Source organism: Pelobates fuscus, chromosome 2, assembly GCF_036172605.1.
Source record: "Pelobates fuscus isolate aPelFus1 chromosome 2, aPelFus1.pri, whole genome shotgun sequence".
NCBI classification, from domain to species: domain Eukaryota; kingdom Metazoa; phylum Chordata; class Amphibia; order Anura; family Pelobatidae; genus Pelobates; species Pelobates fuscus.
In genome coordinates this window covers 292,594,884-292,612,674 of record NC_086318.1, presented here as the reverse complement: position 1 = coordinate 292,612,674, position 17,791 = coordinate 292,594,884, and the positions used below count along the sequence as shown (strand labels likewise).

Genomic DNA, 17,791 nt, shown 5'->3' with positions numbered 1-17,791 from the left:
TAATTCCTGGTATCTCCAGGACATCGTTTTTTTAAGTGGTGCGAGTTCCACGCATTGTTTTTCAAAGTTGGTCATGTGGGTCTTTTCATTAGTGTCTGATTGGGTCCCCAATTTGTCAGTAGCATAGGATTTAAGCTGGAGGTAGGAGAATATAGCTTTGGTGGGTAAATTGTGTTTGGTCCGTATGTCGGGAATGTGTTATTCAACCCCTATCTATGACTTGGTATATGTGGTGTACACCTCCCCTCACCCACATCTCCCATGGGAACATTGGGATCTCTAGCCCAATAGATCACAGTGGTGTGGCTTGGGGTAGTTGCCAGTCACCAGTTTGTGTTTCATTTTACCCACATTTACCCACATTTGCAATAGGGTTTGGGTGGTGGGCAGTAGGGCATCTAGGGTGCAGTTAGTGCATGTCTGTTTCCACATTAGTGATCAGAGATCTCCCTGTGGAGTCAAGCTGGACTCAAACGTCACCCATTGTGGGGCGTTCGTGGGCCGGTTAAGTTGGCCGATGTTATGTAGGTAGGCTGCTCTGTAATATGCTGTTAGATTGGGTAAGCCCAACCCCCCCATTGTTCACAGACTGTTGTAGCATCCCTGCTACTACCCTCGCCTTTTCCCCTTCCCATATGAAGGAGTTGATAGCATGTTGCATGTTTTTTTAAATATTGTTTCGGTATGGGTATTTGCAGTGTTCGGAAAAAGAATTGTATTTTGGGTATGAGCGACATTTTAACTGCTTCTATTCTGCCTAGCCAAGAGAGCCTAGATCATGTTCTTTAATCTCTCCTAACTTCTCTTGGATTTGTATTTTTTAAATCTGGTGTCGGGGTTATTTGGTTTTGCTTCTTAAGAGTATACAATGCTTTTAGACAGCTTTTTGTTTTCATTTGGGATTTCCATTTTTGTGCACTGGCTTTCCCTATGAGAAATCCCCTAATAACCGGTTTGTGTACCTGCCATAAGGTTTCCGACGTTATTCCGGGTGTCTGGTTAGTGGTAAAGTAAAGGTGCATGTCAGTGGCTAGGTCTTTACAGAATTGTGTGTCATTCAAAAGGGTCTCGTTCAGTCTCCAGGGGCTGCGGTGTTTGAAGTCATAGGCGTCTTGTAACTCAAGAGTGACTGGGGCATGGTCAGACCATGTAATAGTGCCTATCGAGCAAGATGTTAGTTGGTTGAGGAATGTACCCTTTATGTAGAAGCCGTCTATATGGCAGTAAGTGTTATGGACCTGGGAGAAGAATGTATAGTCCCTTTCATCTGGGTGTAGTACCCTCCATGCATCATATAGGTTATGCTCGCTAAGTAGGCAGACTATGGGTTTGCATTCATGTGTGAGGGTTGTGTTCCTAGGTGTGTTAGGTCGTCCTGTAGAGTCCCATTTAGGGTCCAGTATGTGGTTCAGGTCCCCGCATATGATCATGACACCCCTCTGCACCGGCGTGAGGCGTGTTATGATTTAGTGTAGGAAGTTTCTTTGATTGGCATTTGGTGCGTAGATGTTGACAATAGTGGATTCTAGGTTGATCAGTATAGATAGACCCTTCGTTTTAGATGTGGTGGTTCTATGGTACTGGACTGGGTATTGCGCTTGTGCCAGGTTGGATGCCTGTTTATAATGTGTTTCCTGCAGGCGGGTTGCACACATTTGGCCCGATCCACTCCATCTGTAATCTCATGCGTGAAGTGCTGAATGCACTGCTTGTTTACCAGCTAGTGCTGTGGCGTGTGTTTGGCTGGTGTGATTTCTTTTTCTTTTTTTTTTTTTTCTTTTTGAGATTTGTGGCAGGATGTGTCTGGTGTCATTGTACTCATCAAGCCTTCATGGCATTATTTGTGTATGTTGTGTGTGTAGTCCTGAGTGTGCATAAAGTGACATACATCGTGTGTTATACTTGCGCCTTGGTGTCTGCCAGTCTGTGGCTGCTGTTATGGTGGAGTCAGCAGCACAATCAATTGTCCCTGAGCCAGTTCATTTTTTGGGCTTTTTCCATTCTGGAGACAGTCTGTGCGCTGTGGCTGTGTCCCTTCTCTCTGGGTTCAGCGTGATGTTCCAGCTGTGCTGCAGTTTGCAGGCTTCCTCAGGCGTGTGTACTGTAGTCACCGTGCCGTTTCTCCTGATCAGGAGGCGGATTGGGAATCCCCATCTGTACTGGATATTGTTGCGCTTCCGGCATCTCCCTGAATTCTTTTCATTTTTGTAATGTGGCTGCTGAGAGGTCTGTGAACATTTTGATGTTCCTGTACCTTTGTGGGAGCTCTCTGTCCGCCCTTGTTGCTTGGAGTAGTGCTTCTTTTCCGTGGAAGTATTGTAGATGCGTAAGCACATCTCTGGGGGTTTCCTGTAGTAGGAATGCTGGTTTCTGCACCCGGAGGTATCTAACCAGTAATAAAATTTCTGCTGGAATGTCTGGGGCTAGCGCTTTAAAGTACCCTATTATTATTATTATTATTATTATTGCCATTTATATAGCGCCAACAGCTTCCGTAGTGCTTTACAATATTATGAGAGGGGGGATTTAACTATAAATAGGACAATTACAAATAAACTTACAGGAACAATAGGTTGAAGAGGACCCTGCTCAATCGAGCTTACATTCTTTAGGAGGTGGGGTGTAAAACACATTAGGACAGGAATCCCTCCTCTGGAATGCCCCTAATGCGGAGGTTTTGGCATCTTAGGTTTTGGCATCTAGGTTCATGACCTTTCTCTGTGTGTGCTCTAGTTGCTGCTGCAGGTCTTTCACCTGTTCCGCCACTTCATTATGCGCTGAGGCTTGTTCCTCCATGCGGTTTTCCACATGTGCGGTCCTGTCCCCCAGCTCCTGCACCTCTCATCTTATTTCTTTCAGTGTGCCTTGCAGGGTTTCCAGGATTTTACTGGACATGTTGTCCAGGCATGTCTGCAAGAAGTCTTGGGTCACAGGCAAGTTTTGCGCCCCTGGGGAGGTTTGCAGTGGCAGTGTATCATTTACCTCCGTCGCCATCTTGTTCCTGTTCTGTTAGGCCCGAGTTTTTTGGTGTAGATGCGCGGGTTGCGAAGAAGCCGGCATGGTCGGTTTTCTCCGCTTGCTTTTTAAGCTTTTGTGTGTGCATGTCGGGAGAGTTCAGGGCAGTTTGTGTGTGAGCCGGTGATGCTTAAATCACGCGTTTTCGGCCTGTTTGTGTGCAGAGCTCAGTGCAGTGTGACCATCCGCGTTGCTCGTCAGCGGATATTGACACTTTAGAGAGAGTTCAAAGAAGGGCTACTAAACTGGTTCATGGATTGCAATATAAAACTTACAAGGAAAGATTAAGGAAACTTAACATGTATAGATTGGAGGAAAGACAAGACAGGGGGATATGATAGAAACATTTAAATACATAAAGGGAATCAACACAGTAAAGGAGGAGACTATATTTAAAAGAAGAAAAATTCCCACAACAAGAGGGCATAGTCTTAAATTAGAGGGGCAAAGGTTTAAAAATAATATCAGGAAGTATTATTTTACTGAGAGGGTAGTGGATGCATGGAATAGCCTTCCAGCTAAAGTGGTAGAGGTGAACACAGTAAAGGATTTTAAGCATGCGTGTGATATACATAAGGCTATCCTAACTATAACATAAGGCCAGGGACTAATGAGAGTCTTTAGAAAATTTGGCAGACTAGATGGGCCGAATCGTTCTTATCTGCGGTCAAATTCTATGTTTCTACGTTTCTATGTCCTAGCTGGCACTGACTTTTCTATATTTTGCATCTGTCACTATAATCTGTATAATACACTTTCTCTATTTAAAAGGACACTATAGTCACCAGAAAAACTAGAGTTTAATGTGTAGTCATTCCCCGCAGGCATTTTAATGTAAATATTACCTTTTCATAGAAAAGGCAGTGTTTATATTGCTCCCTGGTAACACCTCCAGTGACAGTCAATCAGACAGCCACGAGAGGTGCTTCCTGGGCTAGACAGCCACTAGAGGTGCTTCCTGGGCTAGTGCTGCACAACTATGCATTGCATCTCTATGAGGAGATGCTGACTGGCCAGTGGTGCATTTGGCTCTGCCACCCGCTCCTTGGCTGACATCATCAGAATTGACAATCTCAGCCAATCCAATGCTTTCCAATAGTAAACCATTGGATTGACTGAGATCATCTATCCTAATAAGGAGGCAGTTTCAGGGTGGAGCCAGCACTGGCGGACTGTAAGTAAACTACCTATATGATAAGGGCAAGGCGCTAAATTATTTTTTTAACAACAAAAGGTCAGAAATACTTGTTTGTTTTCCTGACACTATAGTATTCCGTTAAAGATCTATTTAGGGATAATAAGATCAGTTTACAGTTTCTGTAGACTATAGTTTAATTGATTTGCCTTTGAAGGCACATTCAGCGATAGACTCATATATCTTTGGGAGGATCTCTGTCTGTCTCTGCGATATTCTTAGTAATGCCTCTGTACCACTATTTAGCTGTCTGCACTTTGCACATTACCACTAGTTGCACCTATTATAGTATACTTTTGTAATGGTTATATCATATAACACAGCCAGGAGGGCGTGGGCCTGGGCTGCATAAACAAACTGATTTAATGCCTAAAATAATTATATCATACCCAAGCTAAATATATACACATTGCTTTGCCGGGTGCCAGCCAAGGTTCAATTATCCAGGAATTATAAAGGAAAACAATACATGTAGCTGCACTCACGGTTGGAGATAAAAATATTCAATGCTTTATTTCTTTCATTAAAATTAGATTGACATTTCAGTCCAGCTTGTGGACTTTCCTCAGGATCAAGACGTCAAGGGTCTTGATCCTGAGGAAAGTCCACAAGCTGGACTGAAATTGTGCGTCTCGAAAAAGAGTGTATCGTAGCCATAGCAACACCCACACATCCGTGAATGCTCTACAAGGAGAACCCTTAATTGTTAGAAATAGAGTGATAGGACCAAATGTAATCCGTTATACAAAAAGGATTAACAGGACAGGATAATGTTAAAACAGTATTACTAAATTAACATAAATAATGTATCCAATAGTTACCCCATATGTCATGTGTAAAAATCAGGAAAGGTGCATATAGAGAATGTATCTGAAGATGTGAAGTGAAAAATAAAAATAAAGAATAAAACATAATAAATAATAAAAATAAATAATAAAAATAATACATAATACATAATAACTAAAAAGAATAAAAAAATAAAAAAATAAAAAAATAAAAAATAATAATAAAATATAAAAAATAAAGAATAAAAAATAAAAATTAATCATAATAATAAAAAATAATAATAAATAAAAAATAAAAAATAAATAAATAAAAAATAAAAATAAAGAATAAAAAATAAAAATAAAGAATAAGACCCTGAAGGGTCGAAACGTTGATGTGGAGGTGATTTATTGAAATACATTTTTTGAAAATCCAAGTGAGTGCTCCTGTCTCCTTTCTCGTCTATATATATACGGTGTACATACACACACAAATACACTGCTGTGTGTGTGGGCGGGCGCTGTGTGTGTGTGTGTGTGTGAAGGCACTGTGTGTGTGTGTGTGTATGTAGGCGCTGTGTGTGTGTGAGGGCGCTGTGTGTTTAAGGGTGATGTGTGTGTGTGTGCTATGTGTGTGTTTGTGAGGGTGGTGTGTAAGGGTGCTGTGTGTGTTGTGTGTGTGAGGGTGCTGTTAGTCTGTTAGTCTGTGTGTGTGTGTGTAAGGGTGCTGTGTGTGAGGGTGCTGTTAGTATGTGTGTATGTGTTAAGGGTGCTGTGTGAGGGTTGTTTGTGTGTGTAAGGGTGCTGTGTGTGTGAGGGTGCTGTTAGTGTATGTGTGTGTGTGTGTATGTGTAAGGGTGTTGTATGTAATGGTGCTGTGTATGAGGGTGCTGTGTGTGTAAGGGTGCTGTGTGTGTGTGCTATGTGTGTATGTGCAAGGGTGCTGTGTGTGAGGGTGCTGTGTGTGAGGGTGCTGTGTGTGTAAGGGTGCTATGTGTGAGGGTGCTGTTAGTGTAAGGATGCTGTTAGCCTGTGTGTGTGTATGTGTAAGGGTGCTGTATGTGTAAGGGTGATGTGTGTGTGAGGGTGCTGTATGTGTGCGTGTGCTGTGTAAGGGTGTGTGTGTATGTTTAGTTAATATCCCCTGTCCCTTCTTACCTTTTGTAGAAAGGGGGGACCATGCTGCTGCCATCCCTGGTGGTCCAGTGGTGAGTGAACTCTAGCCTGCAGGGCTGGAGTTCACTCTTGCGATTTCTGAGCGTTGCCGCGGCAACACTCCGACTTTGCGAGAGGAACCCGGCGGAGTTGCTTGCAAGAGCTCCCCGGACCTCTCCTGCCTCCCTCACCGGCCCTTGGAGGCACATAGCGCGGGCCGCGGGGATTATGGTGTGACCAGGCACACCCAACACACCCCGTGCACACGCCTATGATAATACCCCTAGATATTTCAAAAATAGCTGAGCATAACATACTTATGGAAACATATGGTTGTGATATAAATATCCATATGTTGTTTGTTTTTTTACAGTGCTTAAAAGGAGGAACAGTAGTGGAAACGGGAGATCTGGTCCAATGGTTGGGACACAGACCTATTCATTTTTCCAATTATTTCAAAATTCTTATATATGCCAGAAAAAAGTCATGAAACATGTTGAGAACAATAATACAGATGACAGTTATACAATATCTGGACATAAAAATGCCTTTTTTTTTTTTTTTTACTTGAAAAAAACAAAAACATACATAAAAATGGAAAAGGGAAGTACCATGGCAAGACATATCAAACAGCGCCAAATCGCTCCACCGGACATACCATAATCGTACCGGGGAACCACACCCTATGGTAAGACATGGTAAGATGACACCATAGTAGTGAGCTTATCCATTAATGTAGGACTAAGGGGGGAATAAGACATATGGAGGGGTTAAGGGGTGTGAAATACGCGGAGGCCTGGTGGGGGGGATTGAGAGACATGTGGGGGCCCCAGGACAACTTAACCACCAGGGCCCGATGGTATCTGGTTACGCCTCTGCACTCATAACACTATGTATGCAATTAAAATCAAAGACCAGCCATAATAAATTATGTAAAAGCTTAAAATGTATTAGTTATTAAATGCTTAAAAATAATTGATGTCATTTATAAAAGAATTGCAGTTAAAAATATAGGTACAAAAATAAAAAGTTACAAATACAAATTAATAAGACATTCACTTTCCAGTTTAAACATACACTGTCATCTGCCCAAATCAACTGTGATGTCCTCTATTTAGGGTCCAAACAGCTTCTGGGGTGGTTCAGTGTAAACTTTTTTTGGGTTCCTTTGTTGGTAATAAGGCAGGTTAGCAAAAGTGTGCTGTTAAATAGCAACTTTGCCCAAACGTATTTGCCTGAGCTAGGCCTTATCAATGATACATAGTTGCAGAAAAAAGTTCTCTGTATTTAAAGATTGTTTCTTCTCTCATCTAGGTAAACTTTCTGTGATAATTGGTTAGACAATTACATGATCTAAAATATATACACAAAAATAAGTCTTGAAATCAGACTCCCACTACTCCTGGGTGGCAGCAACAATCATAGTACACATCAGCCCCAATACGTACAAAGAAAAGAGTTACCTGCACACTACCCCAAATCCCTATGTCTGTTTAAATACATTGAGGTTTTTTTTTTTTTGTTTAACTCCAATGGCCATTAGGTGTAAGCCCACCTGCCACGTCAAAGCAAACCTCTTAGGTGGATCCTACACTAACAATTCACCAATTCACCTTGCTTCCTTCAGCTTCAGGCCAGAATAATCTCTGAGAATGTTGAGAATGATGGAAGCAAGGTAAATATATATATATATATATATATATATATATATATATATATATATATATATATATATATATATATATGTGTGTGTGTGATCTAAGTACTTGTATTTACTTTATAAAGTTTATTAAACTTTTACTAACTTTCTAAAACTTTCTTGCAGGCATTAGTGGGATTGCCTGACATTCCCGGCACTCCCCCTGCAGGCACTTTAGAAGCTGGCTATTCCAGCAATGTTATCGCGAGGACCCTGTGATAGGCTGGAGTGGGACTGCCTGGGCTGTCATGCAGTCCCCAGGATCACAACTTCTGGATAGTGGGGATGTTCTATGCATCATTTAGGACCGCCCCCTTAAGGACGGTGTAGGGACACTGCCCTCATACAAAATAAATAAAAATCACTCTTTATTAGATACACCCCAGTGACACATGCATGCATTTATCAATGCATATTTCATTGTGGGTATATCTAAAAACAGCTTGCAGTAGCTTCAGATCTCTTTTCTGATGCCTTTGCAAGACCTCCCCTTGTAACCCCGACCAGACTTTCTGTGGCTGTCCAATCACAGACTTCCCAATGCGGCTCAATGAGAAATAATTTCAAGGCAGGTGCACAGAGCAATTGCTGCCTCTTGAGTTTACCTCCTCTGAGTTAACCAAGCCAGGAAGTAAGAATACCTGATGTCAAGGGGTCTAAACACGTTGATTTATAAAAGTGTACATTTCTATTGAAATCTGCGCTTTTTGCAAAATGAAAACAATAGCATGCATTCTTCAAAGAAGTAACGTGCTTTAGGGGTCTGGAGTATCCCTTTAACTAAAATAAATTGTGTCCATTTATGTTTTATGTTACTGTTAAATGTGAATTGCGTGTTTCATTTTAGCATCCAAAAAGGTAAATGTATGGATTTTTGCAACTTCAATATGCAATTCAGAAGTTATTTGAATATCTGTTTAAAAAAGAAATACAAATCTCAAGATAAATGCTAACTCACCAGAAGGATCAGATTTATCTGATGTATCTGACTAAGATGCAACATGACATGAGTGCATATTGGAATCAGGATTGGAAGTAATATATTTTGATTCTTTTATTGCATTTTATTTTTTGGTATATGGTTCATTACAGTCTTTTAGATACCCAGTTGGAATGTAAATGGGTAGATTTCACGCTCAGTGAGCCAACACATTCACCATGTAATAAATCTAAATTTACTAGTATTGATCTTATTAATCAATATTTGGATATATTTTCATGTTATTCTGTTTTTTTTTAAACTTGATTGTAGATATCATTTGCGTAATACTTATATGTGTAATATGTGTGAGACTTCAATAGCAATGGCCATGTCCCTCTTGATAAAAGATGCTTGGGAAGTGACATTTCAAATATATTAATAATAAATTATAAAATAAAATAAAAATCCCAAGAAGTCAGGTAAACCGTTTTTTCTGTAAAACATTTTACAGGTAGATAGATCTATTGAATAGATAGACAATTTCTCCTGCTTGTAACCATACCCATGCATCCATAATATTTTAAAAGTTTGTTGCATGTGTTAACCTTTTCATCAACCATATATATAATATATTGTGATGTACATATTGTAATAACTTTTTAATACCAAGGTATATTCCACCCCTCTTTCATGTAATTGACTAACAAGGTCGTTCCTTAAAACCAATATTGCTAATTGGCCCGTAGCACTACACAGTACTTGTTTCATGGATTGTTCTTTGGCAATGTTTACAGGTGCATTATAAATAATAACAGAGTTAATTAGTCCTGAAACATTGAGCTTTCTCATTAGTGCCTTGTACAGTAAATGCAACAGATAAATTATACTGAATTACCCCCATATGTATGTTTTATTTCAGCTTGCTGGGTTCATTTATGCCTGCTACGTTCTGAAATGTATCTCTGAAGAAGAAGACAGTTGTAAGTATACAATTATTGTTTTAATAGGAAATAAAAAAAATGCAATGAATAGAAAAGTTTACAAAAGAATCAAATGGAAAGTTTAAAATGTTTTAGGTTAATAGGCATCATCTTTGATCCATGCTTATATCAAGTTATAACCAATCTTTCAATTTGCAATGCTACATTGTTACATAGTTACATGCAATATACAAAACTTAAAAGCACAGTATATAGGAGACATGGGAAATAAAGTAATGTTTCCCTATGGAAGTGGGCACCTCAGAAGGGGCTGAGTAGATACTGACGAGTAATATAAATGCACCCTTATGGAAGAAAGAGTAATATAAGCCCTCCTTCGGGACTAGTAGTAGTTAAAACTTAACTTTTCATTCAGGAGACAATGTCAACATAATATTGCTCTCTTTTGATCATATAACATACAAACACACTTAAGGCTACAGCTGATATATCCTAAAAGTAAATTGACAAACAAAACATGGTGTAATATTATTAAAAACTGAGACCTCTATATTTTACTATTACAATATTTTTTTTATTGTTTATGCCATCATAAAATTCCTTTTTTAAACCTCAAATCCAGATTCCAGTCTGATTCCCGGTTGAGAGCAGTGACCTCAATGAGTCCATAGCCCCCCATCACCTTCTGGGGAGGCACCTTTGGAGCACTTAACATTCTACACGTTTGTCAGTGCTATATATTATTGCCTGATTATCTTGGTTTTTAACAATATCACACCATGTTTTGTTTGTCAATTTACTTTTAGGATATATCAGCTGTAGCCTTAAGTGTGTTTAAATTTAGGAACATAGCTGTATCCCTAAGTGTGTTTGTTTTTATATTGCATTATCTATGAAAGACCCCCATCTGAGGGATGATCTAAAGGGATGATCTAAAGGGAATAGCTTGGAGATAAGTAATTTTCCCACTGTTATTTTGTGGGTGCAGGTGTTGGTTTTACATAGTTACATAGCTGAAAAGAGACATGAAGTTCAGCCTTTTTCACATTTGGTTTTGTTGTTGATCCAAAATAAGGCAAAACACTCTGAAGTCTGAAGTGCATCCAATTTTGCATCAAACTAGGACAATATCTCCTTGTATCAAGAAGCTATTACACCACTTATTAAAACGTATAACCTTGTATATTATGTTTTTGCAAGTATTTATCAAATTGCTATTTAACTATCTGTATAGACTCTGATAAAACCACTCCTTCTGGCAGAGAATGTAATGTCCTTATTGTTCTTATTGTAACAAACTCTTTAATTTGCCTTACAGTAAATCTGCTTTTTTCCACTCTAAATATGTTACCTCATGTCCTATGTATAGTCTTGTTTATGTCCTGATTTATTCCCAGACAATGGTTTTCATTGGTCCTATGTATATTTGTATAATACTATCATATCGGAATCTAAACAGAACCCTAAGGTGCACAATTTACCACTTTTGTCCAGCTTGAAAATTTACCATGAATGATAACTTTCTGTACTCTATCTTTAAGCCAATGTTCTACCCAAGAACAAGACCAATTTCTTTTAGTTTGAAGACTAGCCTATTGTGAGGAACCATATCAAATGCCTTGGCAAAATCCAAGTAGCTCACATCTACTGCAACACTTACTTCTTTGTAGAATGCAATTAGGTTCTTTTGACTATGTTTCATAGAACCATGCTGATAATTTCTAATTACAATGTTCTTCACAATAAATTCCTGAATATTATCCATTAATAAGCATTCAAATACAGTCCCAGCCACAAAACGTCTATAATGTCCAGGCAAAGATTTTCAACTCTTTTTGAATATAGGAACTACATCTGCCTTAATCTAATCCTCTGGTACAATTCTTGATAGAAAAGAATCTTGAAATGTTTAGTATGATTTAAAAATTTGTGACACTGACTAAACACTGACTAACTTAAATGATTAGAAGGCAGGTTGTAGTCCTGACTGGAGATAACAATTAACTTTTATTAGAATATAAGGATAAAAATATTGTGGAATACATGATATATAATTCCTAACTTTATTGCCTCAGAAGGTACAAAACCTAAGGTGAATGAGCTCTCTCATAGAAAACGGATAGAGAAACAATGTCTCCTATAGTGCTACCAGAAATAAATAGTGTATATATACAAGTGCTCACTAGTGATGTACCGAACTGTTCGCTGGCGAATAGTTCCCGGCGAACATAGCGTGTTCGCGTTCGCCACGGCGGGCGAACACATGCGCGGTTCGATCCGCCCCCTATTCGTCATCATTGACTAAACTTTGACCCTGTGCCTCACAGTCAGCAGACACATTCCAGCCAATCAGCAGCAGACTCTCCCTTCCAGACCCTCCCACCTCCTGTACAGCATCCATTTTAGATTCATTCTGAAGCTGCATTCTTAGATAGAGGAGGAAAGTGTAGCTGCTGCTCATTTGATAGGGAAATGTATAGCTAGGCTAGGGTATTCAGTGTCCACTACATTCCTGAAGGACTCATCTGATCTCTGCTGTAAGGACAGCACCCCAAAAAGCCCTTTTTAGGGCTAGAACATCAGTCTGCTTTTTTTTGTGTGTAATCTAATTGCAGTTGCCTGCCTGCCTGCCAGCTTCTGTGTCAGGCTCACAGTGGATACTGTGCCCACTTGCCCAGTGCCACCACTCATATCTGGTGTCACAATAGCTTGCATTTAAAAACAAAAAAATGTTTTTCACTGTAATAGATTAATTAGCAGTTAGTTGTCTGCAAGCGTCTGTGTGTCAGGACAACAGCGTGTACTCTGCTAGTGCACCGTGCCACTCATATCTGGTGGCACAATAGCGTGCATTTAAAAACCCCAAACCTTTTTTTTTCACTGTAATAGATTGAATAGCAGTTAGTTGTCTGCAAGCGTCTGTGTGTCAGGCTCACAGTGGATACTGTGCCCACTTGCCCAGTGCCACCACTCATATCTGGTGTCACAATAGCTTGCATTTAAAAACAAACATTTTTTTTCACTGTAATAGATTAATTAGCAGTTAGTTGTCTGCAAGCATCTGTGTGTCAGGCCAACAGTGTGTACTCTGCCAGTGCACTGTGCCACTCATATCTGGTGGCACAATAGCGTGCATTTAAAAACCCCAAAACTTTTTTTCACTGTAATAGATTGAATAGCAGTTAGTTGTCTGCAAGCGCCTGTGTGTCAGGCTCACAGTGGATACTGTGCCACTTGCCCAGTGCCACCACTCATATCTGGTGTCACAATAGCTTGCATTTAAAAACCAAAAAAAAATTTCACTGTAATAGATTAATTAGCAGTTAGTTGTCTGCAAGCGTCTGTGTGTCAGGCCAACAGCGTGTACTCTGCCAGTGCACCATGCCACTCATATCTGGTGGCACAATAGCATGCATTTAAAAACCCCAAACTTTTTTTTCACTGTAATAGATTGAATAGCAGTTAGTTGTCTGCAAGCGTCTGTGTGTCAGGCTCACAGTGGATACTGTGCCCACTTGCCCAGTGCCAGTGCCACCACTCATAAAAGCATGTTCCACGTGTTCCTCCAATTTTTATTTTTAACCGCAGCATTTGCAATAATCACAGTTGACAACTAAATGCTTGGACTGATTCATCCAAATATAGAAATGTGCTTGAACTGTTGTGTTTCTAAATATGACCCTGTGCCCTATGAGGTTTTCACAAAGTTAAACATGTCTTGACAAATTACACAGTATTTCTATGGCCATTGTTTAGAATAATTACAAAACATAAATTGTTTGCAGTCTTCTTTATACACAGTATCTATTCAGATCCATCATTTCTCTATCTCCTTTCTTTGGTATCCTTTTTCTCTTAGAGCAGCAAAATGATATAAAATAGTAAAGTTATAAACTAGCCTGATGAAATATATGTCATTGTTCTTACTCTGTGTTATGTATGCAATCATACAGTATGTTCATTTTTATATGAAGTCATTATGTCAATTTTAAATGTTTGGAAACTTGCTACAGTGCAAAATGAATAGAGCCACAAGTACATATTGTAAAACAAAGATTACCCTATAAACATTTCCTAAATATTTAATCCGTTGTTGCAAAATGATTCTAAGTACACTTGCTGCTGGTTGAAAAGTTTCATGTATGCACGTCTGGGTTTTGCAGACTTTACATTTGCTTTTTAATTCTAGGCACTATCTTGGTAAGGAATCACATATATTGAAAATAGCTAAGCTCTTTAAAAAAAAAAAAAGTAAACTAAATAAATGTTATGTCCTGATATATATCAGATTAGCAAGATAAAGGATATCACAACACTTTCAGTCGGTCAAAGAAATACACTTACATACAATTAGGAACATACATATAGAGCTGGCCATAAACACAAACATACTCACAGAGATAAAGGTGAACACTCACATATATACAATTGTATACAAGGACACATACATTTGCCTGTCTCATCACCTATTGCTCACTTTTTTTGAGTGAGGGAGATGGCATCCAAAGTTTCAAATTATCCTGATGTCAAATGTTAAAGGAGATGGTGAGCTGTGCACATTCTGCTCTTCCTCAGCCAGTGATGTACAAACAAGGCAAAGGTGGCACATGGGTGGACCATGCACAGGCTCCTAATGAGTCTCTCTTTCAATATTAGCAAGTGCCATGCAGCCAGTGGTTAAATGACTATCTAAAACCCAGTCAGTTATTTGCAGTGAGCTCTCTCTTATTGTTTTAAAAGGCTACTCCAAGCACCATGACCACTTCACTGATTTAAAGTGGTCATGGTGCCTTTATGTAAATATTGCATGTGCATGTGCAGTGGTGGATCCGGGGGGGGGAGGAGCAATGAGGCAATTGCCTCCCACCCCCTAGACCCAAGGGCCTCCCTCTCCCCTGCCAGCACATGCAGGCGCCGGCCCTGCAATGTGCCTTCATGGACCAGAGGGGAGATCAGAGCCGGCAGGAGAGGGAGGGAGAGAGGACCTGGGCGCTCAGCCTGCAGCTCCTCCTGGTCCTTCTCTCACGAGCATGGAGCGTTGCACAAGCACGACAATGCTCCGGATCTTGCAAGAGTGAACTCTAGCCCTGGAGCCACGGGCTAGAATTCACTCTTACCACTGGGACCACCAGGGATTCCCCACTGGACCATCAGTAAAGGTAAGAAGGGAGGGGGGACATAATGTATATTTGTTTTAATTAAATTTAAACACATATTATAATCTACAAGTGCCCCTCCCGAGATCAGGCTCTGGATCCCCCACTGTGCATGTGTGTTTCTGTGTTTGTTCATGGGCAATGGTATGGCTTTAGGGTGCGTGGTGCATCATTTTATAAAAAATGAAGCCCTAGGTTCAAACTCCCGCTAGTCCATGGTGGCAGCCCAAATTTATAGAGCAAGCAAAAAGTTACCTATCCCAAATCACTATGCACATGTTGCTACTACAAACCTTATGTCATTTAAATGTACATAGCCCCACTGGAAGTATGTTTTATTTGTAAATACAGACATTTGTTAATACAGACACATAGGCGTGCGCACGGGGTGTGCCGGGTGTGCCTGGGCACACCCTAATCCCCGCGGCACGCCTATGGAGTGATCCCGGCAGGGGAGATCTCAGGATCCCCCCTGTCGGTCCGTGCAGAGCCGGCGCTATCTGAGCGCCGGCTCTGCTCTCAGCCTCCCTCCCCACCGACCCACATGCAGGGAGGGAGGCAGGAGAGGACCGGCGGAGCTATTGCCAGCAGCTCCGCCGGGTTCCTCTCGCGAGATCTGAGCGTTGCCGCGGCAACGCTCAGATCTCGTGTGAGTGAACTCTAGCCCTGCGGGGCTAGAGTTCACTCTCCACTGGACCACCAGGGAAGGATGGCAGCAGCAGGATCCCCCCTCCCAGGCATAAGGTAAGAAGGGAGGGGGGATAACTGATCTGCCCCCACCTCCACTGGACCACCAAGGAATGTAGCAAGGAAGGATCCCCCCTCCCTACATAAAGTAAGAAGGGAGGGGGGATATTAAGTAATGTACCCCCACCTCCACCCCCCACAATCACCCACACACACACATACACAGCACCAACACACATACAGCACCCACACAAATACACAGCACCCATAGACATACACAGCACCTACACATATACACAGCACCTAAACACATACAGAGCACCCACAGACATACACAGCACCCACAGACATACACAGCACCAACACACATACAGCACTGACACACATACAGCACCCACACACATACACAGCACCAACACACATAAAGCACCCACACACATACACAGCACCCACAGACATACAGCACCCACAGACATACACAGCACCTACACACATACAGCACTCACAGACACATACAGCACCCACAGACACACAGCACCCACAGACATACAGCACCCACAGACATACAGCACCCATAGACATTCACAGCACCCACAGACATTCACAGCACCCACACACATACAGCACACACACACACACACACACAGCACCCTCACAAACACACAGCACCCTCACACACATTACACAAACCGCACCCTCACACTCACACAGCACACTAACAGTACCCTCACAAACACAAACAGGACCCTAACAAACACACACACAGCACACTACCAGTACCCTCACACACAAACAGCACCCTCACACACAGTACATTTACAGCACCCTCACAAGTGCACACACACAAACAGCACCCTGACACACAGTACATTCACAGCACCCTCACAAGCACGCACACACAAACACCCTCACCCACATAGTACACTACCAGCACCCTCACATACACATCACACTAACAGCACACTCACACAGCTCACACACAGCAGTGTGTGTGTGTGTGTGTGTGTGTATATGTGTATGTGTATATGTGTATATATATATATATATATATATATATATATACATACATACATATATATATGCGGCGTGTGCTTGTGCTTTAGGGTGCACACCCTAATGCAATAGGCTGCACACGCCTATGTACAGACATATGTCTAGAAACCATTTAAAAAAAAAAGAATGGTTCTTTTTAAACACTTCAGCAGAAACAAAATTAAGGGAATAAGAATATAGTTCATGCCACTGTTCAACTCAGCTGAATTTTGGTACCAAAATACATTAAGAAAGGCCATTCAGACAGCCAGAACAATTGAAGTAAAAATTAAATGGGGCCATAAAGCTCTGGATCTATTTATGCAAAAATGTGCCAGTGCCTTTATTGTACCAGTTGTGGAGGAAAGCCCAGAGAAAGTCTGCTCTCACTCCGTACCAGTTACTAACCTCTGTGTAATGGACTGGGTGTTTAGTGTATTAAATTGGGGTTAAACCTAGGATTAAGGTAAATGTTTTTTTCAGGTTTAGGCTTTGAATGCTTAAAAGTGGGTCTAAGGAATGGATTTGTTTAGGCTTTGAAGGTGGTTAAATTTAGGGTAAGGGTGTTTAGGGCATGTAGAGTTTGAAATGGCATTTTCAAAATACTCACTCTCTTTACTCACAATCCTATGTCTTCTGTAGCCAGGTCATCCTCCTATGGTTGATAACAGAGATGCAGTAGTTGTGTTAAACCGTATGCATCACTTAGTGCAGTCTGTGCTTCTCCTGCAAGAGAAGCGTTTAGTGGGCAGATGGAAAACAATGCCTTATACTTCCTGCCTAGCCTCACACAAACATCCTAGAGGAGCTGAGGCAACATTGAGTTTACACCTTCTGTAACTATTTCTGCAGCTCTGCTATGAAGCATACACGGCTGACTGGACTACAGAGGACACTGGCCAATGCTCCTGGTACTTATTTCCCAACATTAGCCCACCTATGCTCCAAATATGCACACTAAAACTGCTGAAAATAGCTGTCTCCTAGTGCACATGCACCTGTAGGCAGGGGCCTAATCTGCCAATGGAAACTCCAGCTCTGTCCCACTTCAACACAGGAACTGACGGGTAAACACATAGGATCACCACTGGTCTGTCTCCCTCAATAGCTGAAGCATGTTTGGAAGCATAATTGTATTGATCCCCCTTCTTCCACCTCTATTGGTTGCTTTACTTGATCTGTAAATAAATATTTATGTGCTTATTCAATAAAGTTAGACTGGAAC

The 17,791-nt window shown here is 41.0% G+C and overlaps 1 protein-coding gene across 3 annotated transcripts in view; it reads left to right on the top strand.

Annotated features, from left to right (window-relative positions):
• NKAIN2 (sodium/potassium transporting ATPase interacting 2) overlaps window positions 1–17,791 on the top strand; it is a 1,209,657-nt gene that overhangs the window by 1,104,973 nt on the left and 86,893 nt on the right. For all 3 annotated transcript variants that reach the window (XM_063441261.1, XM_063441259.1, XM_063441260.1), the window contains one exon: window positions 9,670–9,730. In XM_063441261.1, coding sequence (XP_063297331.1) covers window positions 9,670–9,730 — 61 coding nt within the window. The remainder of the gene's footprint in view (window positions 1–9,669; window positions 9,731–17,791) is intronic.